The sequence below is a fragment of the Euprymna scolopes genome, chromosome 28 (genome assembly GCF_053919585.1).
Source record: "Euprymna scolopes isolate OS-2025 chromosome 28, ASM5391958v1, whole genome shotgun sequence".
In the NCBI taxonomy this organism is placed as follows: domain Eukaryota; kingdom Metazoa; phylum Mollusca; class Cephalopoda; order Sepiida; family Sepiolidae; genus Euprymna; species Euprymna scolopes.
This window is the reverse complement of record NC_136509.1, coordinates 53349492-53370849: the sequence shown is the minus strand read 5'-3', so window position 1 is coordinate 53370849 and position 21358 is coordinate 53349492. Positions and strand designations below refer to the sequence as shown.

Below are 21358 nucleotides of genomic sequence, written 5' to 3'. Positions count from 1 at the left end.
GAATTAATAAGAAAAACTGTTTCTTGTAACTGTTTAATGACTCTTCTATATTGCATAGAATCTAAGTCAAGCAAGAAAATAGTTTTATTCTGGTAATTTTCCTAATATAAGTTTGCTTATTATTTATAGTGAAATGAGTTTTGGTATTACTCTAAAATAACTTGAGTTTTACCTAAAACTTAAGTTTTAAGTTTTAGTAACAAAAATAATATCAAGCATTAAAAACAGTAAGTTACAGCTTAAGATATGAAAAAAAAAATTTTAAAAAAAGGCAAGTTGATATGAAAAGGAAAAAATGATCAATACAAATGAATCAAAAAGGGAGATAAAAAAAAACAGTTAGCAAGTTGAAGGTAATCTAAAACAAAGAAAAACATTTTACCATTTTATTTTTGTTAATTAAAAAAAAAAAAAAAAGGAAATCTTTGAGTTATCTTACTTTGCTAATATATATTAACATATACGAAAATTTATATGTACATACATGTGCATTTCATTTAGAAAAGCAGCAGTGGCAGCGATTGTGTTTGTGATGTTGATATTTGTGTGTGTGTGTGTGTGTGTGTAAGCTGTAATTTATTATTAAAATCAGCAGCGGCTACCAACTGATTTAAGTGTGAATATTTTTTTTCTTTAGTTCCGGCAGTAAACTCAAAGCTCCGATCATGTCTTATATTTTTCCATCACTTTATTTCCTTCTAACTTATTTAATAATCAATAAATAAACAGAATAATCAAACAATTCTGTTAAGTTTTGATTCATTTATATTGGTCATCTTTCTTTGCCTAGTTAGTATGTTTTATCTACATATCATCACATGTATATTTAAACATGCTGTGGCTTACCATTTATAGTGTTTAATAGTATTTTTAATTATTAAAATATGGTTTTAATTAGATTAAAAAACAAGATTAAACTGTAACTAATAAACGACCATACATTAGGAAATTACCAGGAGACTACCAAAGAAAAAGCCGTCTTTTATTTTTAGAAAAGAATAAGGAATGAACACATAAGCAGGAAGGAAATATCAAAATAAAAAAGGAAAACTAGCTCCATTTTAAAAATATTTTTAGAGAAAGAAACATGCATTGCTAAGAATAGCCATTCAAAAATGATAGAAATAATGAAAGAGCAAAGTTCCAATATTTGTAAAAAGTTTTTTTTTTTTTTTTTTTGTCTGTGGCACCTCAGGAGGCTTGAATGTTTGTCCATCCGGCATATCCTGTCTAAAGACGTTTATGATAGCATCAACCTGCAAGAGTGCATGATTAGAAAGCATGAGCAGACAGCACATCAGTGAAATATGGACAGGAGTGAAGAGTGGCAAGGCAGTGGTCAAGAAGATGGAAGACATGGAGAATATTAGTGGTCAATCATGAAGCGAAGAAGAAAGCATTTTCTCACCTTCTTGTGCGAATTTATTAGCATTGAAGGTTGATACAAACTTATGGAGAATTCTAAAAAATGCTAACCAACACTACTTCAAAATATCTTAACCTTGTAAAAAATATTAAATTTAATTTTTTAATGAACATTTTACTATGGCTGTTTTTATACGTTGAAGATAATTCAAAATTATCGCTTATTGTTGACACTTGTCTTTAAATGTTTTTTTTTTTTCAAGTATTTCAACATAAAGGAAAGTTTTTTTCTGACCAGATAAATTTGCAGAAAAATAAAACAACTTGTTTTTATACATACTTCTTCAAACAGTTCAAAAGATGTATTATGTGTCATGAAAGAAATTCTTTTTCCAAATAAATAAATTTGTGGAAAAATGAAATTATCAATATTGGATGATATAAAAATATATACAATACAAACTTTACTCTTCCAAAACGAGTGTTTTTATTTTTCCCAAAATTTATCTGTTAAAAAAATCTTTTATGACCCATAACGCATCACTCAGCTTTGAACAGGCATCATTGAAATATTTGAAAAATCTGTAAAAATAACTAAACAATAAGAAGTTATGTTGAATAACAATTACGATAAATTTCTATTTTATGCAACATTAAGATGCTTTGAAATAGTGCTGAACAGTATTTTCTAAGATTCCTCTAAACTTTGTATTAACAGATTTAAAAAGCAGAACAAATGATTTGTATATAAGACTAAGAGGACTTTGTGCTGTGCATAGGAAAAGTGCTCCACCAGGCTGACAGAGCATAAACAGTAGGGTTTGAAAAATAAGGTTGATAGAAAAATAAAAATTACACTAGATGAAAACATGTATTTAAGAGACTGACTATGGAAAGGAAAGAAAATGGGGTTTTAGTAAATTTTGTGATAAGAATGATTTTATCTGATATTTTTTTATGTTGTGTCAAAGTGGAAACCTGATATTTTATACATATATATAACTGTACCTTCCTTTTATTATAAAGGCTGCAAGTATTATTTTTAAAGTTCAAATTATTATTTTTGTTACTTATTGATAAATTGTGCTCAAAGTACTCAACATACTATAACTGCTGAGTAAAAACTTGTTGATCAAATCATCAGCGGAGTCAATAAGTTTTATTAATTGGATTTTTCTTTCAAATAAAATATATGACAGAAACTAAAGTTGTATTTCTGCCTACTTTCTCTAAATCATGGATACATATTAATATCAAAATCACAAACTCCAATATCCATGTGCCTTGTAGGTCTTACTCTCAATCCAATTTACAAAGTAAATCTTTCATTTCTGTTCATTCTTATAACATTAATATTTCTAACAAAACCATTGTTTCACATTATGTGATTATTTTGTAGAAATCAGTTAATAATAATTAACCTTTTCTTTATCACATATTTCCAATACATAATTAAATTAACTCTTTATTTTTCTTAAGTTAATGTAAATAAATATTTTTCTTAAGTTAATGTAAATAAATGGTAATATAATTTTAAGATGAAGTCACCTGAGTTAATTAAAAAAATGTTTTTACTTTAATGAAAAATGAATATAATTTCACACTCTCCTGTGAAAATATTTATAAAGTAGTGGAAGAAAATTTTGAATATTAAAATTGCCTTGTTTTTTGGGGTTGTTTTTGAAAGTATTCCAAAGAAATAAAATTTAATCAAAAACCTTTTCCCAAGCAAAGTATGAAAGTGAAGCTGAAAAAAGAAATGCTTAAAAATTTGACGCCGACTTAACTCATCAGCAACAAACTTATTGATAGAAGTTAATATTTGATCAATTATACAAATCTAATGAGCATGATAAAAGTCATGAAAGAAAAGCAAAATTTGGAGAAGCAAATTTTCAGAGTATGAAATGCGATATAAATTCAAAACTACAGGATGGTCCCCCAAAAATTAATAAAATTCACAATCCTTTTATTACAAGCCAACCATATTTGATAGCAATAAACTTTAGTCTTAATCACTAAGTTCAACAATATTTTATCACCATTCAATGATAATCACACCTGGATACACCATCCAAAAGTGTTGATAAATCTGACCTGCACCTCTTTTGGCACAGCCCTGATTTTGGCTGTGATTTCCTTCTTCAGTTCTAGAATGATCATGCCAGAGATAAAAATCTGGTAGGTTATGGTCCGGTGTGAAATCCATTCAAATTCACACCTATTAATGAGACATTTAGCAACCCCCTCCCCATATCATTGAACAGCAATAAAACAAAGATGAAAGTTGTCAGTTTCCTTTTGAAATTTTACCTCTTCGCATCTATAGATTCGAAATCATTTCCCTGAAATGGTTTATAGAGATTGTCTATGTACAAATTATAGCAAATAATTAGCATATGTACATGTTGGTTAGTTGTTGGGTTTTATAGCATGTCAATCATCATAGTCATTTTATGCTGAATATATAAACATATTTCATATAGGATTTGTTTGTAGATTAATTTGTTTTATAAATAATGACAGTTTTTATTTAACCCCTAGAGTGAAACCCTGATACTTACAACCATTTAGGGTCAGAGTGGAAAATAAGAGGGTGATTCTATGCTCCTAATAATTCTTAAATTGTGTCTTTAAATTAGATGTGCTTTGAGGTTGGCATATAGACAGACTCAAACTAAAAATAAAAGTATTAAAAAAAAAAATATTTTTATGTTTTTAAAGAATCAAGTCATCATTCAGTAAGAAAGTAGAAAAAAGATTTTACAAGAATCTGTAAAATGAACGTATGTGTATATGGAATTTAATCGCAATAACCCAAGAGGATTTCTTTAATATAATATCATGAGATAGATATATTTATATTAAAAAAAAAAAATCTATTACTTTTAATTTACAAAATTTTTATCAACTCCAAGAGATTTATTAACTCAGAAATGCTTTGTGAATGTGACAGCTGAATAAAAACAAAATAAGCAATGATTAGCCAATTAGTATCAAAAGCCAGTACAAGCAAATTTCGATCTTTACTGAATGTCCAATGGCCTCGGATCAAAATGGAAACATTTGAATGAGAATTCAAGAGTAAACAAAATTATACAAGAATAAAATGATAAAATAACAAAAACTGAATAATTATGGTAGAGTAAATGCCTTTTTTCTAATCAATGCCAAAGTTGAATAGTGAACTGGTTTTAAAAAGATTTAAAACATTTTTCTAGAAAAAAAAAAAAAAAAAAAAAAAAAAAAATGAAATTTTATTTCATAACTTACCAATTGTTTAGGATTCATATTATATAAAATCCTTTCTGCATTTTCGCTGTCATGTCGGCTCTCCATAATAGCAAGAAGTAATTTGGATGCATTGTCCTGAACAAAATACAATGCAATAAAGATAAAGCAGACAGGAATAAAATGAATTATTTGATCAGATAAAAAATACTTCAACCAAAGCGTATAAAGATTAGAGATATCAATCGATTCTATCAATTGTGTAGAAGAGAATAAAAGTTTAAACATTTTCTTCTAAAAGAAATTATGTGACATTAAAATGCTTTTTTCAATCATTATTATTTATAACAAAGTATTTTTTTTCACTAAATATCAATTCTGTTGTACATACCTTTAGTTTAAGCACCAAGTCCATGCGATGTTTGCCAAGAGGATTAATTTCATTCAGCAGTAAGGCAATAATTATATCAATGCCATTACTTTCGTGCATGGCAATAGCATTCTGGGAAAGAAAAAAAAACAGAAAAAAGTTGATTTTATTATCTGCACAAAAACAATAAATTTTGGAAACATTTAATGTTTTATGATTTACTTAAACAAAAAAATAAATTTAAAATAATTTAATTATTCCAAAAATCAATTTATATTATAAACGAGTTAAAAACTATTTTGAACAAATTCTGAATCATCTTTGACATAATATTCTTATGTTTTAATAACAATTTCATAAAATGGAGAATGAATTTATAAAGAGTGTTAATGTCTAGAAAAGCAAATGAAACAGTAGTTTAATTTTTTTAGAATAATTCAAACTTGGATCAATTTGTCTTCATAACTGATTTCACCCAACTTTGATGACAACCTCGAAACTAACCATAAACCTGTTTCACATCCTGATTTTGGTCTTAAATGGTTCCAATGTGTGAGCTGGATCTTTTCACCTACACTTTTCCTTGCAGTAATGTGCACTGACTTGCTGTGTTCATTCTTGATCTTCTAAATTTCTGCAACAGACTAATGGTGTCAAATTTTTGCTTGTACATTTTTCTCTTTACTGTCATCTTTTAATTAAGTCCTATGGTTCTCCTGCTGATGCCGAGAAAGTATGAAGTTTGATCTGTCCTTTCAACATAGATTCCAAGAAGGATTCTGCAGCTCTTCCACAAATATGACATTCAAAAATTGTCCAAATTTTTTGTGAAAAAAAGAATACCAATTATAATGACGATAAGACTGACAACAAAAATAAAAACAAAAAACAAAATATGCATAAAATATAAAATTAGCAGTTTAAAATTGAGAACAAATATTGTCCACATCCTGTATAAGGTCATATACTATATTATTTCTTCTTTAAACTACCGTGTTGAAAGTTTACTCTATGTGAGTAAATTGCATTTCACTGATGAAGGCCAAATTTTACAATGAAAGCGGACATTATATTACTATCAGAAGAGTAACCCGAAAATATCAAAAGTGGATCTTTTGCCCAATTCTTGTTTACCTGGTTTTCATGGCATGGTCCCTGGCAGTATTCTGTGAGTGTAGTTAGCGTTTGGTTTATAAGGTCTACATTGAGTTCATTGATGTAAAGACCCAGCAGACCAAGTCCTCCTGTCGTACTGCCGCAAATACAATCGAGAAATTGTAGAGTTTCGCACACCAAGTTGTAGTTGGTTTTGTTATTTTGGTTGCGCAAATAATTCTGAAGATAGTAATCGAGTAAAATACATTAAAAACTTTTAGCAATGAATTTTTAATGAGAAGTTTATGCGATTGAATGATTGAAGAAAAAATGCATGAAAAATGGCTTGAAATTATTTACAACTTGCATTGCATTTAAAAGTTAAATAACGCAGGAAATTTCTGCTTACACTTTTGAAATAATTTTAATCAAGGTTTTTACATATCTAAATATTAATTAGAGTGTTCCATAATTAGTAGAGAAAAGTAAACATTATTAAAACATTAGTTTTGTCAAAATTGAGCAAAATTTAGAAAGAGCAAAACGGATATCTTTTTTAACATTTGAATCATTATTTGACCAAGGTGGCTGCTAAAACAAATTAGCATATGCAGGTTTTAGCTAAAAAGAAAAAAAAAACTATAATGGTCAATGAAATAGGGGAAAAGTTCACTTACTTCACATGTAAGATTATTTGTTTTTATGTCTAACTATTTTCACAATTCATTCCTTAAAAAAAAATTGTACAAAAGATTAATATCAGATCAAATTCTGTGAAATATTTCATTTTCTGTTATACAAGGGGCGTTCCAACAGTAATGCCTCCTATTTTTTATTTCACCCAAATGGATTAAAGGGGATTACAAATTACATTATGATGCCTGAACTCATGCATTCATTACCTGAAAATTTCAGTCTGCTAGTATTCAATCTTGTTATTATTCATGTTTTTATCAGTTTCACATTATCAACGGCTTCTTATTTATTAACCTACCCGGCGAGATGCCCAGGTGTTTCAAGGTGTGGTTTTGGGTAAATCAAAACAAAATAAGCGAAGACTTCTTGCCCGGGTGTTTATGGCCGGGAATGGGGAGGGGATTTTGGGTAAATCAAAACAAAAGACGTTGCCCGGGTGTTTGTGTCGGGGGAAGGAGGAAATTTAAAAAAAAACTTTTGGTAGGTAAATAAAGCCTTGAGGAGAGTTGGAAAATAAAGTGTGAAAAAAAAAAAAAATGTGCGATGCTAACCACTGGACCAGCAAGAAGTAATAGAGGAAACATGTTTGAATTTATTTAAGTATTAAGAATTGGCAGGTGCCTGTACTTGACGAAGGTCAACTTTGACTGCGGGGCAGTTTTTTTTGGTTTTATTATACGAAAAAGCCGAACCCAGACACGGCAATCAAAAAATGTTGAATATTTAGCTTTTCAAAGTTGAGCAAATTAAATACACATGCGACCCCCCCCTTGTTATCTCGTAGATATTATCATTTAAATGTGATATAAAAAGTTTTAAGGTGCGACCCCTGCTAGAAGGCTGAGGAAAAAACTTTTTCGGATAGACACGAAAACGCGCACACACAAACATTTTCGCTTTTATATATATATATATACATATATGTATATATATATATAGAAGGGTGCCCTCATCCACAACCTAGAGCAGGTTTTGAATGGCTTGAGGAGGCCACACACCATTTTAATATTTAATCATTAATTTCAAATGGAAATTATCCTCAGGTTAAGATCTGACAAATCACTTTATCTGATAGTATTCAAAAATGCTCTTTTAATTCCATTTTGAAAGTTTTAATTAAATTATCTTATTCTTCTCTTTAGTAAAGTAGTTAATCCTAAATTTTTTCCAATCTTTTCCTGTAACTGCAATCTTATTTTTATTAGTCTTTAAATCTCAACATTAAATTTCAATTTCTATGTCTGAAGAGACAGAGGAACTGAAACATGGCTTGGATTGATTACCAAAAGGCATGATAGTGTGCCCCACATGTGGCTACTGCGATGCCTTAATTTATATAATATCCATACAGTAATTAAAGAGACCATGCTTTTTAATTACTGAATGGATCTTTAGTGGCTGTACATATAAAAATGTGGCAAACAACCATGGCATTAAGCCACACTAATAAAACTGCAACAATCCTTAACATCAAGATCAAAAAAAGAATCTTCCAAGGGGATAGCCTCTCTCCTTTACATTTTTGCCTGGTGATAAATCCGTTAAGCAAGCTACTAAATAAAAGACGGAGTGCCTACAATCTGAACCAGGGCTGTGAACAAGACCCAAAAGAAAAGTGTCAATCACTTGTTTTTCTGACTTTTGCAGGTCGTACATAACTTCTCCAAAGATATTAGGATGAAGTTTGGTCTACCAAGTGCTCCATCAGAGCTAGGAAGAAAGTCCAAATGGAAACATAGCTTGATGAAGATACTGACATCAATGACCTAGAAGAGCAGGAAAAATACAAATACCTTGGCATAGAAGAGATCGATTCAATTCAGCATGCCAAAATGAAAAAAAAAATTTAGCCGCGAATATATATGCCATTTAAGGAAAATCTGTAAAATAAAGCTTACAAACAAAACAAGATCACTGCTTTTAACCAACTGGAAATGCATTTTATGATAATGAACAAGTTTTGCATTGTCATCTGTCCACAAAAGGACATAAATAGACTGGACACTCAAACGCAAAAAATTTTAACACTGTATAGAAACCAGTGTCTGCCTAGGCTGCATCTGGTAAGCACCAGGCAATATCTGATGAGCTCAAAATTGTGCAGCAACGTCACAAAACAAGAGCCAGCAAAACAACCTCCATCAAAAAACTTGGACAAGACTGTATTACAAATGAGTTACTCAATAAAAGCCTACAATCAGAGTCACGGTCACCAACAAGAACCAAACAAAAGAATCAACCATCCAAGCTCTATGTTAACTCAGATGCTCACTTAAGTTGATTCTTGCAGGTGGTATATAACTTCTCCAGAAATAGTGGAATGAAGTCTGGTTTGGACAAATGTGCCAAGTGCTCCATTAGAGTTGAGAAGCTCCAAATGGAAACATATAGCTTGATGAAGATACTGACATCAATGACCTAGAAGAACAGGAAAAATACCAATACCTTGGCATAGAAGAGATTGATTCAATTCAGGATGCCAAAATGAAAAAAAAAAAAAAAGCAGTGAATATATATGCCATTTAAGGAAAATCTGTAAAACAAAGCTACAAACAAAACAAGGTAATTGCAATTAACCAACTAGCCATGCCTGCGATAACATACAGCTTTGACATTGTTGACTGGCTACAAAGGGACATAAACAGACAAATGCTAAAACATAGAAAATGTTGAAACTGTATAGAATAACATACCTGTAGACAAATTAACCATCAGCATCGTGCCACTATTGCAAGTACTGGGCAATATTTAATGAGCTCTCAAAATTCAAACCATAAAATGGTGCATGAAAATCATGAAACAAGAGTCAGCAATACAGCATCCATCACTAACAATTGCATATAAAGGAACGGTTAGAATCTTAAGAAGATCTATAGGTTAGAATATAGGAGACAGTGAATGTCTGGATAGTAGGATGCTTCATCCCTAGTTTGAATAAAAAAAATACAAATATCCAGAGACATTCATGGACACACACACAAATCTAACATTAAATGAGATGATGGGGAAGTATTAAAAAGGTGCTTATCCAAAGTTGCTTCCAGATGAGAAAACAAAAAATATTGTATTCCAAAAACTACGTAAATTGAGCAAGTAATTTTATTCTTATAAATAAAATAATTCTTAAGCAATTAATGGTAGTTTGAAAATAAATAATGGCAAGATTGAATTATTTGTAATAATCTCCCTAGTTCCTTGAAACTTTTCAAAATAGCATTGTGTGACAGGTGCTTCACGTTTAGTCATAAAATTTGATTTTCTTTATTAAAAATAAAACTAATTTATATGATTTTTGGAAACTATTTTGTTTTCAGTCATTATACATATTTTTATTTTTTCATATGGAACTCTCAACAAGTATCATAAAACTTTTGTTTTCAGCAAACAAGTACACACACACACTTGCTAAATAAAATAAAAACATTTATCTACCTGTAAATCACGGTTGTGATTCTCACATAAAAGTTGCAGAAATCGCAAAATGGGTTGCAAGACGGATATCTGAGGAGCGACTTCTTTATCTTTTTCACTTTCAACCTTTTCTTCCCATGGAGTGGATTTTGTCCCATGGGAATCATCTCCACCTGAAATTCCGAGAATTTCATCTTCACGCCCTCCTCCCCCTTCTCTGTGTACCAATGAATCTCCATCAGAAATAAAATGATTATTTCCTTCCAATGCCTTCACTAGAAATAAAGAAAAATTATAGATTGTAAAAGAAGATTTTTAATTAAAATGCAAGTGGAAAAAAATGCAAATGAAAAAAAGATAAATTTGAGGGAGGGGATCACTATAAAATGTAATGTAAATGTAATGGTTTGTTCAAAAATAATGTTTTAATTTTTGAAATAATATCTAATATATATAATTAGCCGGACCTGTTAACCAGCATTGCCCGGCTCAAGCTGCCCTCACCCCTTTGTAAAAAATTAAAGTATGGTTGTTGTTGTGGCCAACCCCTAACCTCCTCATGTTAAGAACAACTGTCTCGTGTTAAGAACGGCTTTCGGGAGACACCACCAAAAAGTACTGCCAAATTTAAATAAGATTTTTGTAATCAGCATAGGTGAAAATCTATAAAAGTCGTCATGTTAAAGAAAAGCTAATGTGAAAATTTACCCTTAAAAAAAAAAAAAAAAAAAATAAAATTATTGTCTTCTGGAAAGAGGGATGCTAATCGGTTAATGTTTAATTTTGTTTTTCTTTTCAGCACGATTGTAAACTGGAAAGATCATGTTATGTGTATGTATGTAATAACCAGTTAATAGCGGGGAAAGCACAATATCGTAGGAAAATATAGAATTTGACCCGGTCTCAACTGGTAGCAGTGGGAGCACTATATATTGAGAAAAATAGGAACTTCTTCCTCTGTAGATGTGGCGATTGTGATGGTGTTGCTCATCGGATGTAAGGTAGCATTTTACTATCACGGGTGAATGTGGCAGAAATGGTGATTGTAAACTATATAAGATAGTGGTTGTCAAGGTTGCTGTATTTAATTTGTATATGGCATCTGTTGTTGCAAACCTACAGTACTTAGGTCCAGGGGGGAATTTCTGCAATCAAAATATTATATATGGAGATAATCTCTCTCTCTCTCTCATATATATATATATATATATATATATATATATACATACACTAGCTGTACTAGGCCATGTGTTGCTGTGGCTCTGTTTAAATAGAACACAAAAAACAAAAACAAAATGTATGTTTCTTATGTTCTCAATATTTGTGGATACACAATATTTTGAGGTGTCCTTTTTTCTGTGCAGATGTAGAGATTGTCTGATTTGTCGACTGTAGAACACGCAACATATACTTGTCCATGGTGTCAGGGTGTAGATGTAAGTCACACAAATGTAAAAATTATCCCTAAGCCTTATTGATGGTTATTGCAAATGCCAAGCAAATTGTGAAGTGCAACGTCTTAAATTAAAATGGTATATCCATTGAAATCATTCAATACACGTTCGCTGCCCATTCTTCCCAAGGTTGACAGAGGGGTAAACATGAGGGTGTAATTTTACTATGGACATGTATGTGATCACACACTGGAAAATTTCATAAATTTAAAAATTTAGCCAATTTTCTTTCTGTATAAAAGTGTAGTGTTTTATCAAAAATAAATCAATTGAAAAATTGAGAAAACTGTTCAAAGAATAAACCAACAAAGTGGAAGACTAATGATAATTCAGAAGTAAGAAAAAAGAAAAAAATGTAAAAATATTTGTAACCATTTTGGTACTTCTTCACTATTGCAGTGAAATTCGAAAACGAAATATTGATTTTCAATGAAACCAATAGTAATTACGGAATTGACATGTCACCGTAATGAAAATATCCCAAACTTATGAAAAACGATAACATAGAAATTAATTATTAAAGAAAATAGTTTTCAAAGAAATTAGAAATTTTAGCTATTTCCCTTGTGTTTAAGTCACATGACAGAACAAACATAGCCAAAAATCATATTTTTGTTCAATCATAAGATATTTGGTCAATAGGGTTGAAATTTGATATATAGGGCATTTGGACCTGTAACACACTTTTGATTTGTTTTTTAGTTGATAAAATAGCTGCTAAGAAGTCAAAATTGAAAATACTAAAAACATTGACCTTGGTCTGGCATACCCGGTTTTTTTCTGCGCATGCACTAATTAAAAGTTATTGGTTAAGTAACATTTTTTTTGCAGGATTTAGGTTGTACACTAATGGATAGTTATACGTTTTGGTTTGGTTTTGTTTTTTACTTTAGAAGGTAAAATATGAAACTTGACAGAGAATTATAATAAATATGAAATCTGCATGATTTAAAATATAATATTTAAGTGCATTTTATGACCGGGTAATGCAGGGTGGCTTGCTAGTATATAAATAAATTTATATACCACATATACACATTGGGAAACATAAAAATACAGGAATAAAATGTTTTCCATAATTGTCCTCTCCACCCTTTTTTTGTACTTACTTCGGCCATCTTTGTGTGGTGAACTGGTAGATGATTTCTTAGTGAAACTTAAAGTGATGCTTGTATTTACAGATATTGTATTCTTTATTTCACTTTGGGCTTCTCGCATTTTATCATAGAAAACTTTTACAAAACTTTCTGAGTTCTTGTCCTTTGTTAATCGGCTGTACAAAGATTTCTGAAAGAAAAAATTTGTTAAAAAATAATTTTATTTTTACATATGACAATAAAAGATGAAAAAATAAAAATAAAAGACTAACTGATAACAGATTTATTATTCAAAGTTAATAGTTATATGTTTCTCTCCAATGGTGGAAAGATTAGATACAAGGTCAGGTTTGAATGGTTTGTTTTACGGTATTATATCAACCCTTTTAAGGTTATTTAATGCTGAATCCAGTAATTTTGGAAAATGGTTTTATATTTCAAGTTCTTTATATCATCAAATATTTATCCATAGTGTTTGGTTTGTTTTGTAGAAGAAAGTTGTTGTTTTTGACTTTGCTGAACACTATGAAGTTTTGCAAGGGGAAAGGTAAAAACAATAAGTTTAGTGCATTTTTAGTCAGTATGTCAGTATCTTCAGGCAGTCTGATTGATAGCAACTGATTCCCTAACAGATTATCATCCTGGTCCAAAGTAGACCTGGGGGCAATAGTAACTAAGGGGTAACTCCACATTCCTCATAGCCTTCAAATGGAACTCTACCACAATCTCAGGAAAGTGGAATTAGAAAAGCTAACACCCTAGGAGAAAGCAGTATAGCTAAACAAAAACGTTGGGATTCTGATATGAGCATCTTAGGTGATTAGCAATAAACTCCTTCTGAAAGAGCAAGAATGTAAAGCCTGGGAAGGTGGACCTCCTAAAACTGCATTGGACCATATCTCTGGCAGAACAAGACCAAATGAACTACAGCATGACCAAATCTCTGTCCATCTGATTTTGCTATGAAATAACCACTCTAGTTTTGAAGACATAAGAACCAATTCAAACTACAGACCATTTAAATTTATAGGTTAGTGTTTATGATTAAATAGTTATGCAAAATAGAATCTAGGCCTACACCAACATTTGAATCAATGATTCCTCATGAGGAAATCGCCTAAATTTTATAATCTTTAACACAAATGCAAAAATCATGCTTGCATCATATAAATATACATAATGATAAATCTATTACCAATGGAGATTTGGTATCTGTTTGTCTGAAGCAAAAACTATACTTATACTTTTTTAATGCTCAATTTAGTTTTCTATTTCAGATTAACAATGTTCAATTCAGGGAGGGGAGCAAATCAAGTCTCATCTCACAAAAATGGGATTATCCACCTCTTGAAAAAAAAAAAAAAAAAAAAAATCATACACTGCTTTTAAAAACATTAACAGAAGCAAACATTTTTCAAATCTGACAAATTGTATCAACAAAATAATAATGTTCAAAAACAAATATTTTCCAATTTTCGGAAAGCTCATTTGCTTCAGCTACAAGACAAATTGAAAACATGGAAGAGGTTTTGCTGTTGAAAGTAAAATATGAAAACATTTACCTGGATTACACTGTTGCCACCTTCCAACAAAGCAATGCCAAGCTCAACAGTTTGTGAGAAAATTTGATTACTGGCATTTTGAATGATTAGATCAACAATCAAGTCAGAAGCTCCTTCTTTATCCAAGTGACACTAAAAGAATAAAGAGTTTGAAATAATCATTTTGGTTTAGCTGTACTTGTGCAGTAGGAGATATAAGGGTATCCAAAATCAGAATATTAAACATTAGTTTCATTGGGATTATCTGAAATACTATATACTTAGATTGGTTGTTCTACTCACAATATAATCTCCAACCTATAGATGCATCTTTTCAAAGTTAGGTAACCTTATAATCTAGCTTGAGTAATCATGGCAGAGTTTTGAATTGAATCATTTACTTAATCCATGGATATAAATGGTTCTCGTTCAGTCATGATGACCTGACTGGCAATATATTGAATTGTCTTTAATTTACAATTAAATTTTCCTGCTTCATTTTCTCTCTACACATTCTGTTTATATCTTTTCCAATCTTCTCAAGATAGTACCTGACCCCTGATGCAATTCTCTACCTGTGTAAGAGTAAGATATGTCCTAAATTTGAGTACTGCTGCCATATCTCGGATGATAATGCATCTCAGAACTGCTTTGCTTGTCTTGACAATGTAAAATAATCAAAACGATTCTTTGTTACTTTCTATGGTTATTTTCATGATAGATGCTTAATGGAATAACAATGTTGGTCCTCTGCTGTAAAAACATCACAATAAGTAGCCTGGCTGATTACTGTTTTGTGTGTACCAAAACCAAAACAGAACTCTCCAAGAACTTCCCATCTGTGGAATACAATACAATGGGACTGTTTCCCTAAAGATTAGAACATGGTCATCTTCAAGTTCAATGTTAAATACTTGTCAAACTTTCCTTGTAAGTAATCTCATTTCACCTTTTACATCCACTGTGAAATACAAGGTCTCCCAGACTATAACAAAACACAAAATGTATCAACAGGAGCAAAGACACCCAGACATCAGGAGCAGCCACTGATATGAATACATTAATATGTAAGCTACAATGGTACTGACATGTGCTTAACTATGATATTCAATCGACTGCTAACAATGCATTTAGTTGTCAGAAACTATGCTTTGTGTACCCATCCTTCCACTACGATATACAATTTATTATAGCAAAAAATTATCAGGCAAAACAAATAGCTAAACTAAGAGATAGAAATCAGAAAAAATTTGACAGATTAGATACAGAAATATGTGATATGAGGGGCGTGCAATAAGTAATGCCCCTGACCCACTTCCAGTTGTCCGATCTAGCTGAGATTTTGCATGTGCAATGATTTATATCTCTGCAGGTAATGTGGCAAATTACAGCTCTGAACTAATTGATATTTCTGTTTTACAGGTGTTTGAACGGAGTCAGGTGTGAAATGGAGCCTGTTGAATGTCGAGCAGTGATCTGGTTTTTGTATTTGAAAGGACGCACACCACAGGAGACTTTTGATGAAATGAAAGAAACTTATGGTGATAATGCCCCATCATATGACCTTGTAAAACGCTGGCATCGTGAATTCAAACGTGGTCGGAAGTCTGTGGAAACAGCTCCCAGACCTGGTCTTCTACCATTGATGAGGCATCTGTCCATCAAGTTGAGGCTGCCATTTTGAAAGATCGGCATATTACTATTTGCCAAATAGTCCAAGATGTCAAGATAAGTTCAGGGTCTGTGGAAACTATCATTCATGACCATTTGCATATACATAAGGTGTCTGCTAGATGGATTCCCTGGTTGCTCATATCATTCCAGAAGCAAGAACACGTCGAGTGCTCAAGGATGAATTTGGAGATGTGCCAAGAAGATGAGTCAAAGTTTTTCAAAAGACTGATTACACAGGATGAAACCTGGGTCCATCACTATGATCCAGAGACCAAAGCCCAGTCAATGCAGTGGAAGCACTTGAACTCACCACCTCCAAAGAAGGTAAGGGTGCAGCCCTCCGCTGGCAAGGTCATGCTCACAGTCTTCTGGGACCAAGACGGAGTAGTGATGACAGATTTCCTGACAAAGGATACCACAATTATAGGAGCCGATTATACTTCACTTTTGAGGAATAAAGGGAAGCTATCAAAATCAAGAGGCGGGGCAAGATCAGCAAAGGTACCCTCCTCCTGCAGGATAACACTCCCGTCCACAACTCACATGTCGCCAGATCAGAAGCAAGGGAGTGTGGTTATGAAATCCTTCCCCATCCTCCCTACTCTCCTGACCTTGCACCCTCTGACTTTCATCTCTTCCCTGCCATGAAGTTGTTTTTGAAAGGAAAGCGTTTCCCAGATGATGCAGCCTTGATTTCTGAAGTCGCGTCGTGGTTGGAGGACTAACCTGGGGTGTTCTACAAAAACGGTCTCCAGAACTGCATCAAACGATGGGAGAAATGCATAACTCTGGGTGGTTCCTATGTAGAGAAAGACTAATAATTGAGCCAAGTTTCGTTGCCCTACTCTATAGGAAGTGGGTCAGGGGTATTACTTATTGCATGCCCCTCATAAAATATCTACAAGTGAAAAACTTAATCTAAATTTCATTCATAGTTACACCAAGTTTAAATGGAAACAAACAAATGCAAACTCCGGGAAACGAACATTCTTTCACAACAAGGATAATCATGATTTTGCCACACAATGACAACAAAAGGTTTCCTCTGATTGCAGCACAAACTGCTGCTCTCAACTATGTCAACACGCACAGTATATAAAGGTTTGCATCATCAGCTGTTGGTGGCAGAGGTTGTCTGAACAACTCGCATGGATTACTCTCATTTCCTAACAGCAGCAGCTAGCACAAATGTCTTTGCTCTTTCTCTGACAGTGGCAGCTACAACTAACTTAAATGTCTTCATTTTTTCTTTCTCATAACAGCAGAAACCATTCGCTCAACATTGGCAACAAAAAATCTTTATGACTAGACCTTGTGATTTCTTCTTCTCGGAAGCTTTTTATCAACAACAGACAATTCTAATTAATTTCACTCTAACCTTGATGGCCAGGACTTTGCTATTTCATCTTCTCAAACTTCTTAACAATAAGATATTTTCATCCATTGTGTTTCTTCAATAAATATTTAATTTAATATTCTGTGTCTTTCTTGCTACCATATAATTGTGTTACTGTGATGGTTGTTATCAGGTATCAAGATACCTTTTAACACCAAATATAACAATTGTTTCCTGTCTTCTCAGTTTATTGTCCATCATTCAACTGACTATCTCGTTCACCCTTAACCTTGAGTGGCCTCTGGGCCTTGATAAGTTTTAATTCATTATCAAAAAAAAAAAAAAAAAAAAAAAATCTGTTACTACCCATCTTTAATATCTTACCTGTACTTCATGAAGTGTCATCTCAGCTCGACTGACCATCACAGAACCAGGTCCAATGATGGCAGCAGATTTCATTTGAGAAGTGTTTGCTGCTATGCTGTCGCGCCGTGAACGAAAATGTTCTTTGCCATAATATCGAGTTAACAAGCTTTGTCGGAGAGCTTCTCCCTAGAATAATAATAAAAAAACAATATCAGAATGGAGTCTCCTGATATAGTAAAAAAAAAAAATGTCTAAATAAAAGAAGAATCTATACATTCTTTGCAAAAGATTTGTTTGAAATGATTAACTTTTAATAAATAAAAAAAATGTTTACTTTAATTTCATATGACAGGAGAAAAAGTTAAAAAAAATAAATAAATAAATAAAAAATAGCAATCAGCTTTTGTTTTTTACCTACATCCATTAATACATCTGACAATTTTTTCAATATGATCAAGTTCGAATGTTATACGAAATAAGCTTAAAAAACACAAAACAACTTAATTACTTACAAATTTTATGTTAGGAGTCAACTTCACATGTGTTTGCATATTTCTCGTGTCAACTAACTTTGATAATTTACACATAGAATTTTTTTTAAATTAATTAATCAAATATTTACTGAAATAAAAAATACATTACTATAAAACAAAATGGAATATTAAAATTGTTATTCAAAAAAAAATAAATAATGTAATTACAAAATTAAATCCACCAAGTCAGTAATTTTCATCTTTTGTTAAGATGAAAAAAGAATTACTTGATCCTTAGAAAAAATTCAAAGGATTTGGAAACATTTAAACTACCAAATAGAAGGTAATTTCTTGCTTTAAAATTCTTACATCTTGTGTATTTAAATATTTGGAAGCTATTTACACTCAAATAATTTTATAAATAAAAATGAAAACTTTACTTTAACAAAATTGGTTATATGTTTATAATAATTTAGTTAAATTTATACTTTAATGAGCAAATAATACTGTAATAATTAAACTTTAAAATCCTATTAAAATAATTTAAAAATAATGCCATAGTTTAAAAAAAAAAAAAAAAAGCAAAAAAAGCAAAACAAAAATGAACATAAGATTCCCAGAAAACATAGAATAGATACACATAGTTACTTACAATCAATAATTACTATTTTTAGAAGAAAAAAAAAGCAGCAGTTTTGTATCTTCCACAAATTAACAGGTGTTGAAATTTTACTTACAAATTTTATTTGCATAAAAATATCTATATCAATAATTATTCAATCAAACATAAAATTACCAGAAGAAAAGAAAATCAATGATTATAAAAATCAAATAACAAATGCAATGATTGAAAAAGAAATACAATAAAAATTCCAAAGAAAATTCTGTATTTGTCAAATGCTATATTCAATAGAACCATACAATGAAATGCCAAGATGCTTGAAAAGTTCAAGACAGCAATCAATAATCAAATAATATGGTTGGTGGAAAGAAATTTGAAACATTTTATATTATCAAAAGATCCTTTTTTATAATTATATAATTTGATGAGATGGGTTTTATTAAAATAATTATTTAAGAATTTAAAGATTGAATATAAATTAGCACCTCATCTTTTCAGTTTGCTCATCATAAATGTGTCACAATTATTTCCTTTTGCCTGTTTGGTTAATAGTCTCAAAAGGAACATTCAGCTTCTGTACCACCCTTTCCTGATACTAATTAACAAGAGGAAATTTCAACCATGACCAGGTTCTTTTTAATTTAAAAGCATGCTGATAGTTACATAATATTTCCATCTGGAATGAAAACTGAGGCACAATGATCTAAGCACATACAAATTTTCTTTGATAAAAACTCAAATTATTATTGGTTTGTTTAGACATCTTTATTTTCAATTTTAACATTGATGAATATCTTTTATCAAATTCTAACATGGCCATGCATGTTCAAATATGTATTCTTCAGTTAAAATTGTAATATACACCAAGGACGCAAATTGTCTGCAAGTTTTTATCTTGCCTACAATGCACTTTTGTTTTTGCTATTATAAATAAAGGTAGAACAGAAACAGAACTTCGTCTTAGCATGGAAATGTTTACTTTATGTTTCCATACTAATCAAAATAAAATAACTAGTGAAGAACGATGGGATATAATACTCATATTCTCAGCTTAGTGCTACTCTTACACTCATTTCGATTTTGACTAGTATGAGTAAACATTGGGTTTGCTTTTTCCTAATACATGGAGTCTCAGATCACGTGATAACAAGTTGCTTAACCATTGGTTGATTTAACCAGATAGCCAAATACAAAAGGCATAATTCAAGAGTTCTAGTATGAAAATTTATTATTTCAGAATTGTTCTTACAAAGGACCAACAAAGCTTAAAATATAGATTTATGTTCAAAAGTAATATGCCAAAATAGGCACTTAGGTTTCCAGGTTAAACAATCTCATGGTATTTTATTTCAATTCCAGTTTTAGTACTTAAACTAAAGACCAGATTTATTAATTTAACCAATGAAATGCAACATTTTATTTAAGATGTCGAGCAAAATAATAAATAAAAGTTAATTGTTTGGCTTTTAGTTGTGAAAGTCATACAGTAAATAAGAAACTGTTGCTTTCATCTGTTCAAATTTTTATTAAAAAAGACGGACATTCAGTAAATGCAAAATACTGATAAAAATGAGAATATTTAATATTTCAATTTATATGTTTATGCTCTTTTTCCAAACTATGATGGCTACCATAATGTATATATGTTACTGTGGATAACAGTCAGAACATAAAGAGAAAATAGACAATGATAATAATGGTTAAATTTGCATACGTATACATTTCTTACAAAGAAGGTTTGTCAAAGTTTTGCACAAGATGGGCATAATGAAACATGATACATAAAAAAGGGTGAAAATTACAGGCATGTGTACTAACTAAAGAATCCATGTTAAAAATTTATAAACAACTAAAATAAACATGGATTACCAGGGGAAACAAATTATAGATATATGATTGATGTAAAGTAAATACAATTTTCTTTGATACCATCTGGGAACTATTCTGATAAATTCTGCAATTAATAGAAAACAGCTATGCTAAGATGGTTAAAAAGACCATTATTTATCTATGAATGATAACTATGGCCTATAAATAGGATGGCTGATGGGAAACATGTAAGAGTTCAAAAAACCTTGTCAAAATTTAGAGCTAAGTTAGACACATCCTGCCAGCATCAAGCTCAATGTTACAATGAGGGCAAGCCTTTATTTTAATCTTGCACTACATATGTAGAAGTTTTTCTCCTTTTTTACATGTAGAATTGAAGAGTTCTTTTTCTTGTTACCAATACAATTCAGGAGAAATAACATGTTTTAAGGGAAAACACTGAATATATTGAGCTGACATTGGGAAGCTTCAAAGGAGAAAGATTGAACAGGTAACTCAGGATGACAGAAATATTTTAATGTGGATGACAAATAAATGACAAAATCAAAATATAATTTTCTTGCGTTGTATATACAGCAAAGTTGTCTACAAAAGTACAGTTAAAGAATAAAAGAAATAGCTTTTTCAAAAATTAATCTTTTTTCAAAAAATCTATATATCTATAAAAGTGAAATTGTATGTGTGTGTCTGTACATTTCTCCAAACTACTGTCAATTTCTAGTCTACAGATTTGAGCTTTGACATAAGGGGTATTGCGATTTGGGAAAAAACTTTTTAATCAGTTTTCAGCCAGAAAT

At 31.0% G+C, this 21358-nt stretch overlaps 1 protein-coding gene across 14 annotated transcripts in view; it reads right to left on the bottom strand.

Annotated features, from left to right (window-relative positions):
* The window catches only part of LOC145249624 (inositol 1,4,5-trisphosphate-gated calcium channel ITPR1-like), a 385709-nt gene that overhangs the window by 48206 nt on the left and 316145 nt on the right, over positions 1-21358 (bottom strand). For 7 of the 14 annotated variants that reach the window (XM_080111355.1, XM_080111358.1, XM_080111362.1 and 4 more), the window contains 8 exons: positions 17655-17822; positions 14282-14413; positions 12732-12909; positions 10190-10443; positions 6101-6301; positions 4988-5098; positions 4639-4734; positions 1191-1256 (listed from right to left, as the gene is read on the bottom strand). In XM_080111355.1, the coding sequence (XP_079967481.1) occupies positions 1191-1256; positions 4639-4734; positions 4988-5098; positions 6101-6301; positions 10190-10443; positions 12732-12909; positions 14282-14413; positions 17655-17822 (1206 nt within the window). The remainder of the gene's footprint in view (positions 1-1190; positions 1257-4638; positions 4735-4987; positions 5099-6100; positions 6302-10189; positions 10444-12731; positions 12910-14281; positions 14414-17654; positions 17823-21358) is intronic. The other 7 variants (XM_080111359.1, XM_080111361.1, XM_080111364.1 and 4 more) reach the window with 1 other exon arrangement.